The 14,865-nt window shown below is 48.1% G+C and overlaps 8 protein-coding genes across 8 annotated transcripts; 5 read left to right on the forward strand and 3 right to left on the reverse strand.

The window, feature by feature from the left end:
- Nucleotides 1-498: 498 nt before the first annotated feature.
- Nucleotides 499-1,556, forward strand: KD926_006134 (class I SAM-dependent methyltransferase; the record flags this gene model as incomplete). The annotated part of the gene is made up of 4 exons (XM_053099102.1): nt 499-885; nt 942-1,045; nt 1,100-1,283; nt 1,359-1,556. 4 exons carry the CDS (start codon nt 499-501, stop codon nt 1,554-1,556), a joined length of 873 nt encoding a protein of 290 aa, XP_052956991.1.
- Nucleotides 1,557-1,939: 383 nt separating this feature from the next.
- Nucleotides 1,940-4,064, reverse strand: KD926_006135 (fungal specific transcription factor domain-containing protein; the record flags this gene model as incomplete). Its single annotated transcript, XM_053099105.1, has 6 exons — nt 1,940-2,544; nt 2,598-2,821; nt 2,869-3,309; nt 3,363-3,644; nt 3,704-3,840; nt 3,948-4,064. 6 exons carry the CDS (start codon nt 4,062-4,064, stop codon nt 1,940-1,942), a joined length of 1,806 nt encoding a protein of 601 aa, XP_052956992.1.
- Nucleotides 4,065-4,701: 637 nt separating this feature from the next.
- Nucleotides 4,702-5,699, forward strand: KD926_006136 (uncharacterized protein; the record flags this gene model as incomplete). Its single annotated transcript, XM_053099106.1, has 4 exons — nt 4,702-4,913; nt 4,970-5,133; nt 5,189-5,466; nt 5,517-5,699. 4 exons carry the CDS (start codon nt 4,702-4,704, stop codon nt 5,697-5,699), a joined length of 837 nt encoding a protein of 278 aa, XP_052956993.1.
- A 408-nt stretch (nt 5,700-6,107) lies between these two features.
- Nucleotides 6,108-6,864, reverse strand: KD926_006137 (uncharacterized protein; the record flags this gene model as incomplete). Its single annotated transcript, XM_053099107.1, has 2 exons — nt 6,108-6,790; nt 6,846-6,864. The coding sequence occupies 2 exons, from the start codon at nt 6,862-6,864 to the stop codon at nt 6,108-6,110; spliced, it is 702 nt and encodes a 233-aa protein (XP_052956994.1).
- Nucleotides 6,865-7,460: 596 nt separating this feature from the next.
- On the forward strand, nt 7,461-8,042 carry KD926_006138 (histone H3 family protein; the record flags this gene model as incomplete). Its single annotated transcript, XM_053099108.1, has 3 exons — nt 7,461-7,527; nt 7,685-7,867; nt 7,921-8,042. 3 exons carry the CDS (start codon nt 7,461-7,463, stop codon nt 8,040-8,042), a joined length of 372 nt encoding a protein of 123 aa, XP_052956995.1.
- Nucleotides 8,043-8,693: 651 nt separating this feature from the next.
- On the reverse strand, nt 8,694-10,554 carry KD926_006139 (MFS general substrate transporter; the record flags this gene model as incomplete). The annotated part of the gene is made up of 5 exons (XM_053099109.1): nt 8,694-8,884; nt 8,940-9,104; nt 9,171-9,677; nt 9,734-10,371; nt 10,505-10,554. 5 exons carry the CDS (start codon nt 10,552-10,554, stop codon nt 8,694-8,696), a joined length of 1,551 nt encoding a protein of 516 aa, XP_052956996.1.
- A 313-nt stretch (nt 10,555-10,867) lies between these two features.
- KD926_006140 (uncharacterized protein) lies at nt 10,868-12,025 on the forward strand (the record flags this gene model as incomplete). The annotated part of the gene is made up of 1 exon (XM_053099110.1): nt 10,868-12,025. The coding sequence occupies one exon, from the start codon at nt 10,868-10,870 to the stop codon at nt 12,023-12,025; it is 1,158 nt and encodes a 385-aa protein (XP_052956997.1).
- Nucleotides 12,026-12,690: 665 nt separating this feature from the next.
- On the forward strand, nt 12,691-14,382 carry KD926_006141 (FAD-binding oxidoreductase; the record flags this gene model as incomplete). The annotated part of the gene is made up of 2 exons (XM_053099111.1): nt 12,691-14,295; nt 14,350-14,382. 2 exons carry the CDS (start codon nt 12,691-12,693, stop codon nt 14,380-14,382), a joined length of 1,638 nt encoding a protein of 545 aa, XP_052956998.1.
- Between the last annotated feature and the right edge of the window lie 483 nt (nt 14,383-14,865).

Here is a 14,865-nt window from a genome sequence, read left to right on the forward strand (position 1 = left end):
GTTGGTTGGGTAAAGTAAGAGTCAGGAAATTTAACCAGTTCCTGTACAGCTCTGCCAGATCTGATCGAAGATCCAGTGGGAGCATTGTAAATATTGAAGATCAGAGTAGGTTGTCCTGAGCGCCCAGAGATTTGGAGAAGGAGAAGGTCTGATAGTACGTCTTGATCGGTTAAGTTTGGGCGAATCTGAGAGGACTGTATACCCTTTTTCTTTCGGATATAGGTAAGGACTCTGGGACGGCCGCTTCTCACCCAACTGTCAGTCGGGAAAAAACATTCGTATAAAGGATGCCTTTTAGTGATCTTGCGGGTAAGGTCCTTATATATATAAGGTTCCTGTATCAAGATAATGTCGATGTTATTCACAAAGAGAACGCGGCAAGTGGGGATGTATGTCTTGTCGACTCGCCTTATTATAACCACCATTAAAATAACCACAAACCTCCTGCAACTCTCAACTTATCGTCTTTGTCGTGCCTCACAGGCCCAGTAACTCGACATGGACCCCACCGACATCGAAACAAAAACTCTCCTGGCATGGGAAAACCACGCGAAAGCATGGGACGAGCTGATGGGCGATAACGGAAATGAATACTTCTCGGTGCTGGAGCTGCCTATTCTTGAAAGAATTGTTATACCACGTCAAGGCGCCCGTGCACTGGACCTTGCAACGGGGAATGGGCTTGTTGCGCGATGGCTCGCAAAAGAGGGCGCTTCAGTTGTGGCGACAGATGCGTCCAGGCCGATGCTGGAGCGTGCCACGGCGAGGACAGAAAGTTGGTATCAACAGGGAAAGTTGAGTAGGGAGCGGAAAATTTCGTTTGAGGTTTTGAATGCTGCAAGCATAGATGCTTGGGAGGATTTTATATCGCAGTCTCTAATCCCGGTTAGTGGTCTATTCGTCATTTTGTTATTGGGAAGGATCTTGCTAATAGGAATCAGACCGAAAAATTCGATATCATTACGTTGAACATGGGTATCATGGATATTCCTGATTTGAAGCCACTAGCTTCAGCCTTGAAGTGTCTTTTGAAGCAGGATGGCTGGTAAGCAGCGCTCACCATGTCGAACACGCGATACCTAATGTTGAACGACTACAGCTTCGTAGCCACGATTCTTCATCCATTATTTTTCACCTCTGGCGCATATCGCCAGATTACCTTCCATGGAAACCCAATGACCGGTCAACAGGAGATCACCCGCTCGATCATATTGGAAAAGTATCTTGACGTCCCACCAGCACGACAGCTTCTCTTCTCTGAAGACGAGAACATCCCACCACCGGTTTGTTTATGAGTCCACTCCAAATCCTACCCTGTGTATCTGACTATCTTTCTCTAACTGTTGAAACTTAAACAGTTTTCTTTCCATCGCCCTCTCCATGAGCTCTTTGCGCCATTCTTCCAAGAAGGTCTAGTTCTCGACGCACTGGAAGAGACGAACTTCGATGAATCGTTCGTAGATTATGAACGAGAACGCTCGTCAAAGAACTTCTTGCAGTTTCCGAAGATCCTAGGGTTCAGAATCAGGCGGGCTTCACTACCCCTGGTTGACTAAAATAGAGTACACTCTATTACAGCTTCATTCTGTCATCAATGTTTCAATTGGCTCATTGATAGAAAGCCTATGTTTTTGAAATTGCTTAACAGCTATTAACGGGCTACATTAGTCAATCAATGTACCTACATTGAAGCCAAGTGTCCAGAATTGGCTTTCCATTGTGATCAATGTCTTTCTGACACAAGGAATCCCAGAGTTAGTAGTTACGCCTAAAGAATACAATACATCATCTCTTGTTGAGGACTTGTAACTTGTATTGCTATCCTGTTCTAGAATTCCTAATATCGGCATGTAATATCGCGGAATAGACCTTGGAGATTTCAATAAATCTTGGGATTAGAATATTGGGCAAATACCTAGTGTTTTCTTAGAATAGCTGTCTAAGTTGACTCATCGATATGCGGATACATCGGCCCCCATTGCGGCCAGGACGCCAGCTCCGTATCTAGATCAAAGAGCTCAGATCCAATGAAATTGGGGCAAAAAAGCGCGACATCGGGTGGTAGTGGCGTATCATCAACAAATATATCGTCGCGACCAAGTTCGTTCCTCTCAACATCGTTGATCGCTGCCTGTCGAAAGTTCGGTCGTAGTTTCACGAACTGGGCCGAGACAATATCGCCTAGCATGTTTGCAGTGTGGCATGGAAGTCCAATTGATTTGAGCCAATTTATAAGCTTGACAACAAGGTTATCAAGACTCTCGAAATTATGATGGCCCGCCTGAAGATTCGACTCATATGTATGAACAAGGCGAGAAAGTGTCAGTGCAGAGAAAGTCACGATGTGGTATATTTGATCTGTTAGATGACGCGTTCTTTCATCGCTTGTGTCGATTGCAAGGTTGATGATGATTGTTGAATGACTGATCATTTCTGTGACTGTAGAGCTAGCCATCGCAGTCTGGGGTGATTTGAGAGAATTGCTGTACGCGAGAAGATGAGCGAAATGAAACCCCATTTGGAGAAACTGGGATCGAGGCTGGGCTGAAATTATAATTAGCATTTATGCTTCATTATCATATTGCGTGGATGAGTACCAAACAACGCATGCCATTCGTGTTGCCAATTCTGCAGCACACGCCTCACTTCGGATAGCTCTATTTGAGGACCGAAGCACTGTTGATAGATGATCCAATATAGTTTCACTTCGGCAACCATTCTGGCTTCATAGTTGGTGACGCTATCAGACTCAATGAACCGGGTACAATGGCCAATTTGAGCTTCGCTGAGCATGGCCTGCCGACGTGTTCCTACGCAGTATCTATTTGAAAATTAGCCGGCGCCGGTGACCCTTTCTAGGAAACGCACTGTAGATGAGCCAGACAGAGATGATTCCATAAACACCAAGTATCAATGTGACGACGTGTGGTAGGAAGGGATGGGCCTGATCGAAAGACTTCCGCAAAGTCGGGACCGATCAATGCTTGTTGCAGAGCATATCCCGTCAGGAGCCAGCTGTCAACACTCAACGGTACTTGACCGATAGTCGTAGACCATAAGCTCAATATGAGTACAGCTTGGAAGAATTCGATTGGTTGGGGCACCACAAGTAATGATGATGTAACGAGACGCTTTGCTTCACGGAATAATTGAGGCGCAAGTCGATCTGCAAGATCTTGGGTGGAATGTCGGACTGCAATTAGCAGGACACTGCATAGGAGAACTGGAGATTTTCGAATCCGTGGTATCAGAGACTCAGTCGATACATCTTCTGGGAATTTGACCCATCGACCATAGTGAAAGTGAAATCTGGGAGATTTAGCAGGAGTTATGCAGTTGTTTACCTTGGCAAATAAGCTTACAATTGTACTAAGGAGTGGGCAGTTGGCAATGTCACTAGTCCAGATGAGATAACGTCTGAAAATAAGCCGGTATTGGAATCATTCTGATCAGGCGAATGCACACCAGCATCTATGGCCGCATCTCGGATTAAAAGCACGGGGGCTGGGTTCTGCTCAGTCGAGCTAACGAATTGTGTGGCTTTCCTTGCAGACGGCTCATTATTCCAGATACTGGTCAGAGCATAGAGTCTGGAATCTAGTCGGCCTACCAAGCCCTCGACGATTCTTTCGAGCCTTTCGAGCCTATCCAAACAATTGTCAGACCTTGCCGATTTCAAGTCTATTCGCTTTATTATACAGACCTCTCATCTGTGGAGCCCTGCTGACTGAACCCATCGCCACGACTCGCATCAGAAAAAGCATGAGTATCTTGCACTGGATTCTCAACGGGCGAGATCGGACGATACGCCGTGACAGCTTCACGTTCTAAAGAGCACGGCTGGGATAATGTGATGCAGCGCAGACAACCACTCTTGGTGCCATCGGATGAAGCATAACATCTCGTCTTGTATTTTCGACATAGATTGCAGGCTTTTGAAGCCCTACCCGATCGAAGTGGAGGCATGCTTCACGTAAGGCATAGACAAAATCTCGCCTGTGAGGCCGGTTGACGTTCACATCGGGGGGCCATGCGCTTATCAGGAGCTTATCAGATGGCGACATTCCGCCGCTGATGTGGTGATCGGATGGGAGCCTGATTGGTCAGGCTGCCAGTTTCTACGGAGTACACATGAACTATGGAGGCATTTACATCTAGAAAATGAGGACCTGTGGAGTCGACACCAAAAATAACCACTTTTAAGGCTAGAAATGGCCGCCTTTCTACCTGTAATTTTAGAGGGAGAGCTGCTGCTTAACCATCTCCCCTTTCTAATACCCCTCTATTTTGCAAGCCTGTAACATAATATTAGGTTTTTTAATATATTTAGCAGCTTTATAGGCCTTTAAGATACAATCCTCGATTTCAGTATAGGAATTCATAATAATAGTAGTAAGAGATAAAATGAATAGCTTCAATTTTTTTATTAAGATGAAATTATTCGTTGAGGTGAAGCAGACCAGCCCCCTACTAGAGACGGCTACCTGTCTTGCCTGAGGCAGATATTCGTTGCGTCAGTTCAGGTACTTTCATTGGTCACACTCACCTCACTTCCATAATCATCTGCACTTCCATACCTTCATCGTCGATCTTTCCTCACGTCGCCTTTAAAAACCTTGACGAACACGCCTTCCCTGCTTTCACCACTTTCAGTACTGAAAACCGATCTTCATCTTCAGCACATCTTTTTCCAACTCCACCATGAGTCTCCTTTCAACATCCATCCCCCAGGGAAGACCTCGCTCTAAGAGTCTTCCCCCCGCTGCGCAAAGCCTCTACGAAGAGATCGTTTATAAGCTGTCCTACATCTCTACCTATACTGAGTTGATATTCGAGCACGTGAAACCTGATGACGGAAATCTCATTTGTCGATCCTTAGATGGCCACGCCGAGACCGAACGACGCTGCGCAAGGTATGACATCCGCTTTGCCAACTATTTGGCTAATATTTGTACTAATATGATGGTAGGATCAATTATAACTCGGTGACCAGAATTCTACGCTTGAAACTCATGCCCATTAGTCTGCACGACAGCCACCAGCGGTGGATAAACACCTGCATTGTCGAATGGCGATACAACGGCCTCATAACTCGACAAGAATCGCAACTGTTGTGGAGCGGCGTTGGGACCAGTATGTACATATTCCTTCGGCCATGTTGCTGCGCTAATAACTTACATTGTCTTAGCCTTTGACCAATTCTCGGGCATCTACAGGGGCTCATCAAAACAGCCAGACCATTACCTTCGAGTGGACACGGATCCATCGCCGCGGATAATAGTCGAGTCAGGATGGTCGGAGTCCTTTCCACACCTTCGCCACGACAAAGATTTGTGGATACTCGGAGATCCGTCCGTTGTGCTTGTGATCCTGTTACGGTGGACAGCAATAACGAACGGGCGAATCAAGGGCTGTGCCGAAGTATGGCGCCGGGACGCAGTTGGGAGTCTTGTTTCAAGTACCATGGTAATTATCTGTTTATCGCAAACCCACGACAGAAAGCTAATATTCATTAGAGTATCTTCCCAGCGCCCTCGCCATTACCCCCGACCGAAACGATTCAGTTGACCAAGGGGGAGCTGTTCGGCGCTGCCATGGTACCCGGAGCAAACCCGAACACTATCCTTGAATTAGATGTTGCCGAGCTAAGGGGATTTGCCGAAGAAGTGGTTACGAAAATGAATATGCAACCAGCATAGCTGTATAATAGCACCGGTTTTCCTTAATGTTCTGCAATAGATAGCTTTACCGAATGAATCGAATCGTCTTTGCTTTCTCTCAAATTGCAGTCCCTGTTGATTAGTATATTGATTGGTACATCGGATATATCATTATGATATATCAGGGCCAATGTTATGCAATAAATTAATTCAGCAAATAAATCTTAATTGTTTGGGTCTATACACTTGTTGCTTATATTGATTAGTGCATTATCGCTGGTTAACTACTAGGCAACATTCAAGCAACTTGTTCTTGCAAATACTTAGGTGAGCTACAGGCGCAGATTAATGGACGTTCCGAGATAAAAATTTCATTTCAACAAGGGAAGAAGAAGACAATAATCTTAAGCTAGAACAACTTTTGTAATTCTAAACGGATCCTCCTAATCATTGTGATAATCCGGAAAAGATGAAAGAATCTCTGAAGAAATCGGGTTTTCTCCTCAGTGCAAGAATAGAAACAACAGAAACTTCAAAGGTGAAAAAATTCCTGGGCATCTTTTTGGCATAGATCATTCGGAGAGCTCTTTTGCGTGCCTGGATAGTGTCTCTGCCATCCCCATCGATCCCGAGTTTTTCGAAATCGAAGTTCCACCAGGTGGGTGGACCAGGCAATGTGATCCAACCATTGTAGTTGAATTTAGTTGAATGGTGGAGTGCTAGAAAGCATTGCAAATCATCGGCAATGAAGAATTGGCCGGGATGCTCTGGAATAGAACGGCCATTTAGCTCCATTGTGGTGATAGCACGGCATCTTTGACGAGACTGTTTGATCCGGGTTCTCCAGTGCTTCGCCCATCGAGACCATAGAAATTGGAATGTAAATGTCTCTTTGTTTGCCATCCGATCACGAATAAGAGTCTGTGCTACTGCGGCTGCCTCAATGCTGGGAATTGAAGATGGACAATAACTCTCGGTGTCGTCTTGTCTGCATCGTCGGTTATACGTAGCATCATCTTCTTCGTGAACGTCCTCAAATGCAGCGTTTCCATCATCATACGTTGCAGCTAATGCAGATTCTGTATAGCCCAGACTTTCCGCAATCCGCTCTGCGGTTCTCCCTTCTCTATCTGTGGATGAAGAGTCAATATAGATTAATATATTGATTAGAACATTGGATCATACCTCTGCGACCGAACTGCATTCGTAGCCTGCACTACAAGCTCTTTTTTCTCTGAAGCATCTGCATTCTTGTATGCTTGGGAACCGCGCAATTTTTTTTCAAACGGCGGACAAGTGCTCGGCGATCTGCTCTTTTGGCATTTTCAATCTGTCGCTCAACGGGGCTCAGCTGCGCAAGACGACTTCGTGTTTTTTTGGTATGTGAGTTCTCTGAGACTCTCTTCCGCTTTTCTTATTTCACCCAGTTTCGGTCCCGGTTTAGGTCCGGGGATTCGGCGTTCCATTCTGATTGGTATGTTTATTAGTACATTGTAGTACACTAAATAGAAAAATGAATTGATTAATAGGAGGGCATACTTGATGAGATCCGGAAGATGAGGTTGTGATCGAATGAAAAGAATAAGGAAGAGGGTGGAGAGGGAAATGGACGAGGCAATTCGGAAACGGATGGGAGGAGCAAGTGAGAGAAGTGAGGAAGTGAGAAGAGGAGTACAAACATCTTATTGGCTAAGACTTTCTGTTTCTCTCACATTCATATCTTCTTTATCCCCTTCTACATCTTTTCCCAAATCCTCTTCCTAACCTTCATCCTGATTCTTCCCTCACACCCATCGACAAATGGCACGAACCAAGCAGACTGCTCAAAACCACCAGGGGCAAGGCCCCAAGGAAAGGCCTCGCGGAGGTAGCACGAAGACACAAAGCCATTCGAGGCAAGTCATTTCCCGGAGAAGCATCAAAGGGAATAAGGGTTCCCGTGAAGAGACGCCGCTACCGATATAAGCCCGGGAAGTAGGTCTGATTTGCCCATTGATTAGTTCAACTGCTTACCCCTATATCAGCTGTGGCCCTCAAGAAGATTCGACAGTACCAGAAAGGCTCACAACTACTCCTCCGGAAGCTGCCATTCGGCCGGTTGGTCAAGGAGATATCGAAACGCATCCGCGCGAATATGAGATGGCAGGCGTCGGCAATTGAAGCTCTGCAAGAGGCTTGTGAGGCAATGCTGGTGACAGAATTTGAGCGTACGTATTCAAAGGAACCCTGTATATTGATCATTATAGTAATATAGCTATAGTGACAAACCTGGCCGCCATCCATGCACGGCGTGTCACCATACAATTGCGGGATATGAAGTTCATCCAGCAGATCCGCTTAATTATGACCGGTTCTAAGATTCCAGGCGGTCGTGCGGGTTGATGGGTGGTTAACAGATACACGGGGATTTGTTGGCTTAGGACCTTGGGAGTCTCTATCAATGTCTTAATCAATAGGCCAATACAAGATCTCTTTGAACAAAGTTACTCCGTAGAAATTTGATATAACAAAAGCATAACAACACATGTTATAACAAAGTGCCAACCTTGACTCTAGTACTTTTATTGCTGACTCCAAGCATTGGGAATGACTGCAGTCACCCTATATAACTTTATATGTCATCTCAAGGATGAGGAAGGTGAAGGTCATCGCGACGATGGCCCTTATCTAGAAATCTGACATATTATGTGCTCGTAATCTTTCGCTATGCCTTCCCGGCTTTAGACATCGTAGTTGAATTGGCCGTCTTCCCGAACTCCTCGGCCTCCATCACGATCCGAATTCATTACGAAGAGATGAGTAGCAAAATGATGGGAATATGGGGAGGTCTAGCGGAATCCTTGCTCAGCCAGCCGTTGTTGCGCTGCTTTGTTAAGAGTGGTTAAACTCAGAGGAATGGTAGAGTTCGATCGGTCCGAGCTGTACGAGGCCTAAGCCATAAGGAGAATGCAAATAAATGAAGTAATACTCTATCTTAAACCTAGGCTAGAGTACAGAGATAGTTAAAGAACAGTAAAAATTTCTTCCTTAAGTTTATACACCTTGACTGCCGCCTTGGGGCTCTATCTGTTTCTCTCGCGGCTCGGCAACACCATACTTAACTTCAACACCACTGTCTCCGTGATCATATAAACGGTAAAGCAACTTCCAGAATAGAATAACAACTGCTGCGGCAATCGTACAAGAGGCAGCAATAATCAAACCTCGAGTATACCGAGGTGCATCTAGTAATATTATTAGTTTTGGTTCCAAGTCTAGATCTTCATAAATAGAACGTACCTTGTGACCGGAAAAGCTGATTCCCTGGGAAATTCGCGAGCTGGATGCTCATCACATACGCCGCCAGAGCAGCAGGGCGCTTATGATCTTGCATTTTTGCAGTTAACCAGGCCGCGCTGATTGCTTGAGCACAACCCATGCCCATTTGAGTCCATATTACTCCTCCTTTTTCGCGTATGTTAGCATCGGGGTGATTTTCAGAACCCGTCGAAATATGCAGAAGAGACACACCATAGAGAATCCACTTCCCACTAGCTTCAGGTGTCAGTGCTAGCCATAATATCCCCGCCGCACCCCACAGGTATCCAATTGCGATGTGAACTCCTCGTTCCTGGAACCTATCACTGCTGAATGCCAGCAATATAGACATAACCAGGGCACATGCACTGCCAACCGAGTTGAGGCCGTTGGCTTGTAGACTCGTGAATCCGAGACCCTTGATTATAGAAGGGGCATAGGTGTTCATCGGTGAGATCATGACCATGGAGAGAAATCCGCCTATGATGTGGCCGTATAGTCGCCAGTCTAGGAACGTCTCGAGAATATCCGAGGGCGATACTCTATTTTTCTGTCTGTAGGCTTTGGTGGGGTCGTTTTTGATCACTCGGGTAGTGAGAATTGACCCCTCTCTAGCTGTGAACGTGTTGAATGATCTGCCGAAGAACGTTTTGGGAGTCACAGCGCTGTGTGGAAGATAGATATATGCGACGAGTCCCAGGAAGCATGTCAATACACCCTCTGTACTATGTCAGTACTTTTTTTTTTCTTTTTTTCCATAGGAAAGACGGCCATACCGATCAGAAACAACCACTGCCATCCTCCCAGACCATGTCGTCCTCCAAGAGAAAGAAGCCCAATGGCAAACGGCCCTCCCAGGATTCCGGCAAAACTGTTTGAAGCCCAAAATATTGCATACCGCAATGCTAGCTCTTGATTCGTGTAAAACTTTGAGATGTACAGAGCAAAACCAGGGATATATCCTCCTTCAAGAGCCCCGATGAAGAAGCGAGCCGCTTGGAGCCCAGAGGCGTTCTTGATGAAGATCTGAGACCACGTCGCAACGCCCCAGAGAAACATGGTAATAGGAAGAAAACGCTCCGGACCCATGTATCTGCTTATCACATTGAAAGGTAACTCGGTGATGACGAAGCCTACCGTGAACAAAGTCTGAGCAAGATTTATGGCCGAGTTATCGACTTGGATATCAGCTCGGAGCGTGTCGGTTAATGCATTACCGATATTCGTACGGTCAAACTGAAGAAAGCAGAAGCATATGACAATGAAAGGCAAGATCAGTAAGTCCACCTTCAATAATGCCCTTCTGGTTTCGCCGGGTTCCGGCTGAATGCTGGGATCATAGCCGGGCATATCGATCACGATGTTAACTTCATGCTCAAAATCAGGCTTCAGGGGATCCATTGCGGTGCTCTCCCTGGATCAGGAGACTATTATGAATCAAAGTGCAATCTAGGAGTTCTTCTACTGAAGTTTGCTTTCTCGAACCAAAGCCCCGGGGCTCCCTCGCAATCCTCGCCATTTTATTCCCAGGTCCACAGCCAGCATACATGCCATAAAGGATGCCGCCTTGAATGAGGTGATAGGGTAATAAAGCCATTCACAGGATGTTGAAGTTATCATGGCGACGATAATGGCGTGATGAGACCATGTACCTATGGCAGTCTTGTATTCATGGCTAGGGCTGGCCATGATAAGCGCCTTCCGGCGGCATCCCGCCGGCTTGCCGTAGGAACGTCGGCATACCATCGGATGGCATCACAACCCTAGTTGTTGTTCGTCAATGTTGGGAAATATGAACTAGACTTCGTGATAGAAATTAATTTCATCAATTCTACCTTAAATGCATGCTATATCCCGATATCAGCATCTACTCGAGCGGCACAGCAAGCAATTGGCACCTACATCTTGCGATGGAGCAAAACATACTCAAAAGACGGGGCGTCGGCCTAACCGGCGTCGACAAAGCTCGCTCATTCGGGGGCTACACTCTCTTCTGTCCGTTGACTAGTGATACGGCCCATCTAATCGATATCGATGGACAAGAGGTCCATTCATGGGAGCTACCCGGACGCATTGGCCGACATGCTAGAATCCTTCCCAACGGCAACCTTGCCGTCAACACACTCCGACCATCTCCTAGTCAAACCACCAAAGACGGCGGACCATTCCCTTTCCCCTTCTTTAACAAATACGGCGGTGGAATCATGAGTGAACTTGATCCGGACGGCAACGTGGTACGCCAATTCGTTGATCCTTTGGGTCATCACGACCAGTATCATTTCGGCGACGGACGAGTACTGTATACAAGTCTCGAGGCATTGTCCGAAGAGGAATCCGCCAAGGTGATAGGAGGCGTACCGGATAGTGAAATCGACGGTATCACCTACGCGGACACCATCAACGAAGTCGACCAGCACGGGAATCTCGTATGGCAATGGAAAGTCTCCGACCGATTGCCTCGCGCTGAATTCCCTCTCCAAGCGCACTACACCCGCGAACACTACCCCCTTATTAACTCCGTCATACCCCTCAAAGATGGAAAGCATATTCTCGCATCCATGCGCTCCGTCTCCGCAGTCATCATCATCGAGAAATCCACCGGCGATATAGTGTGGAAGCTCGGGCCCGAGATATTAGCACAACAGCACAACGCCACGGAGTTGGAAAACGGCAACATTCTCATCTTCGACAATGGTGCTTTCCGAGGCGGCGAATCAATCACTTATTCTCGGGCGATTGAGGTCAGTCGCGCAACGAAGGAGACTGTCTGGGAGTATCGAGACCGCTCGCAGATACTATATTTCTTCACGCCGTTTATGGGCAGCGCGCAGAGGCTTGCGAATGGGAATACCTTGCTCTGTGAAAGTGCTTTTGGTCGTCTCTTTGAGGTCACGCAAGATGGGTACATTTGTTGGGAGTATGTTAATCCGCACTTTGCTTCATATCCGGACGAGGTGACGGCGAAGATATTTCCTGGGGAGTCGAATGCATTGTTTCGAGCGTATAGGTACTCGTTGGAGGAGATACCATGGTTGAAGAGACGATTGGCAAGTCAAGGAAAGCTCTAGGTAGTATACATGGGTAGGAATTCAGGTATCAGGTGGTCACTGGGAGATCCGGCCTCATCATTGAAATAAACACAGTGGATGTCTTGATGAATAAAGGAATGGTTGAATTGATCCGTGCTAGAAAAAGACATTCCTAGATGTTGCGCGCATAAAGGTGCCATGAAAGGGCCAATGCTTGCAGCTTGCTCAAAAGAGAGAACACCTAGCAATAGGAGAGAAGGCAGATCACAATTACCGAGACGCAATAATGTCTTACTCCTGGTCATTTCTTAAGCATCTTGTCTCAGAGACACAGCGCATCAGAGACATGGCTCAGATCCGCGGATATATATAAAAGCTCCTTGCTTGCCAAGAATGGCGTTGGATTTGTAGAGCACTTTGAGTAAAAGTAATGTCAACTCTAATCTTCTGGAACAAGAACTCCGAATGAAGCAACGTGAAACGATAAGAAGACTGCGTAGAATATCCGAAGTGTTCTAGTAGTGAGATGTCAACGTACAGTATGTAGAGAGCAGAAATATCCGCCCAGCCGCGGACCGACCGCCATCGGCACGGAAATCGCTCCGTAGTCGGCAGGCCGCCGACGGGTTTTTAGACAGCCGCTCGTCGCCCGTTCGACAAGTCCTTGCTCCTTGTCAATCCCACCCACACCCCACAAACACACCATGTCGAGTGCTCGGAATTTCTCAACTGTCCTGCGACGGGTTCGCGTGCCCAAACCCCGCCCTTCGATCCGTCTTATTACCGCTGCCCCTCGCGCCCCGACCGTGAATGCGACCCGCGCTTTCAGCGTCTCCGCCCCCGTCAAGGCCACCAAGGAGGTCAAGTACACCACGAACGCCTACCCCGACCTCAAACGCGACCCGAAATTCGCCGAGATCACCGCCGAGGATGTCCAAGTCTTCAAGGACCTGCTGGGTGCCCCGTCTGCCGTCATCGATGGCGTGACGGCCGACGCGGCCGACGATATCGAGCCCTTCAACGGCGACTGGATGCGCAAGTACCGCGGACACACGAGGCTGGTGCTGAAGCCGCAGAACGCCCAGGAGCTTAGCAAGGTGCTGAAACACTGCAATGAGCGGAAGCTGGCGGTTGTGCCGCAGGGAGGAAATACTGGATTGGTGGGCGGGTCGGTGCCCGTATTCGATGAGATCGTGATCAACACGTCGCGCATGAACAAGATCCGCTCGTTCGACGAGGCCTCGGGCGTCTTGGTTGCCGATGCCGGTGTCATTCTCGAAGTGGCGGACCAGCATCTGGCGCAGAAAGACCACCTCTTCCCGCTGGATCTGGGCGCCAAGGGATCTTGCCATATCGGTGGCAATGTGGCTACGAATGCGGGCGGTCTGCGTCTGCTTCGCTACGGCAGTCTGCATGGCAATGTGCTGGGTCTGGAGGCGGTCTTGCCGGACGGCACGATTGTGGATTCGTTGTCCACCTTGCGCAAGAACAACACCGGGTACGACCTGAAGCAGCTTTTCGTGGGTGCTGAGGGTACCATCGGTATCATCACCGCCGTTTCCATTCTGTGCCCGCCCCGCCCGAAGGCCGTGAATGTGGCCTACTTCGGTCTGGAGAGCTTCGAGCAGGTCCGCCAGGCGTTCAAGGAGGCCAAGGGCCAGCTGTCCGAGATTCTCTCCGCTTTCGAGCTGATGGATGGCCGCAGCCAGAAGCTGGTCCACGAGTCCACCGGCAACAAGTATCCCCTTGAAGGCGAGTACCCCTTCTACTGCGTCGTGGAGACCAGCGGATCGAACCCCGACCACGACATGGAGAAACTGGAGACCTTCCTGGAATCCGTGATGGGCGAGGGCATCGTTGCCGACGGAGTGTTGGCCCAGGACGAGACCCAGTTTCAGTCGATCTGGCGCTGGCGTGAGGGCATCACGGAGGCCCTGAGCCACCTGGGCGGCACCTACAAGTACGACGTCTCTATCCCTCTTCCCGAGCTGTACCAGCTGGTTGATGACTGCCGGGAACGGTTGACGAAGCTTGGATTCGTCGGTGACGACGACTCATTCCCCGTGCGGGCTGTCGTGGGATATGGCCACATGGGTGACTCGAACCTGCACTTGAACATTGCCGTTCGCCAGTACAGCAAGGATGTCGAGAAGGCCATTGAGCCCTGGGTCTACGAGTGGATTCAGAAGCGCAACGGTAGTATCAGTGCCGAGCATGGCCTGGGTCTCGCCAAGAAGGAGTTTATTGGCTACAGTCAGAACGAGACCATGGTGAAGCTGATGAAGCAGTTGAAGAACTTGTATGATCCGGTGAGTATCGAACCCCGCAATCTTTCAGTCGGCAACTTACTAACAGATGACTAGAACGGTATCATGAACCCCTACAAGTACATTTAGAGTTCTTACATGGGGCCTGTAAAGATAGAAGGAGTGATTAAAAGTTTTATACCAATTTAAGGATTTACCGAGATACTTGGCATTTGTAAGGGACAGAGTAGATTGTATGCAGGCAATTATATGTAGAAATCGACTCATTAAAATCCCCATGGACACTACTCCGTAAATGTACAAGTTATGCTTATCGATAGTCATGCATTATGCTGGAATCCTCCGTCCGTGCGGGGAAATTACCTAAGCGGGGCACACTGGCTGCCTCAGGCGCCGGTTGCCATGCGCTACCAGCCTTGGTAACTTGTTTGCACCTGTTGTTTGCCCGTGAACCATGGAAGACTCCGGTTGCCGACCAGTGGATGCGATGGACCCGATAGCTGCTTATCCTGCCAGCCCTTCCCGTCATTCTTCCTTCTTTCTTCCAGCCCTCCAGCTCTTCCCATCCCACTTCTGAAAAGGTCGGGGCGCAATCGACTTGGTTCAGCTCAG

The sequence above is a fragment of the Aspergillus affinis genome (genome assembly GCF_023601865.1).
Source record: "Aspergillus affinis strain CMG 70 chromosome Unknown NODE_31_length_300061_cov_88_125253, whole genome shotgun sequence".
Lineage (NCBI taxonomy): Eukaryota > Fungi > Ascomycota > Eurotiomycetes > Eurotiales > Aspergillaceae > Aspergillus > Aspergillus affinis.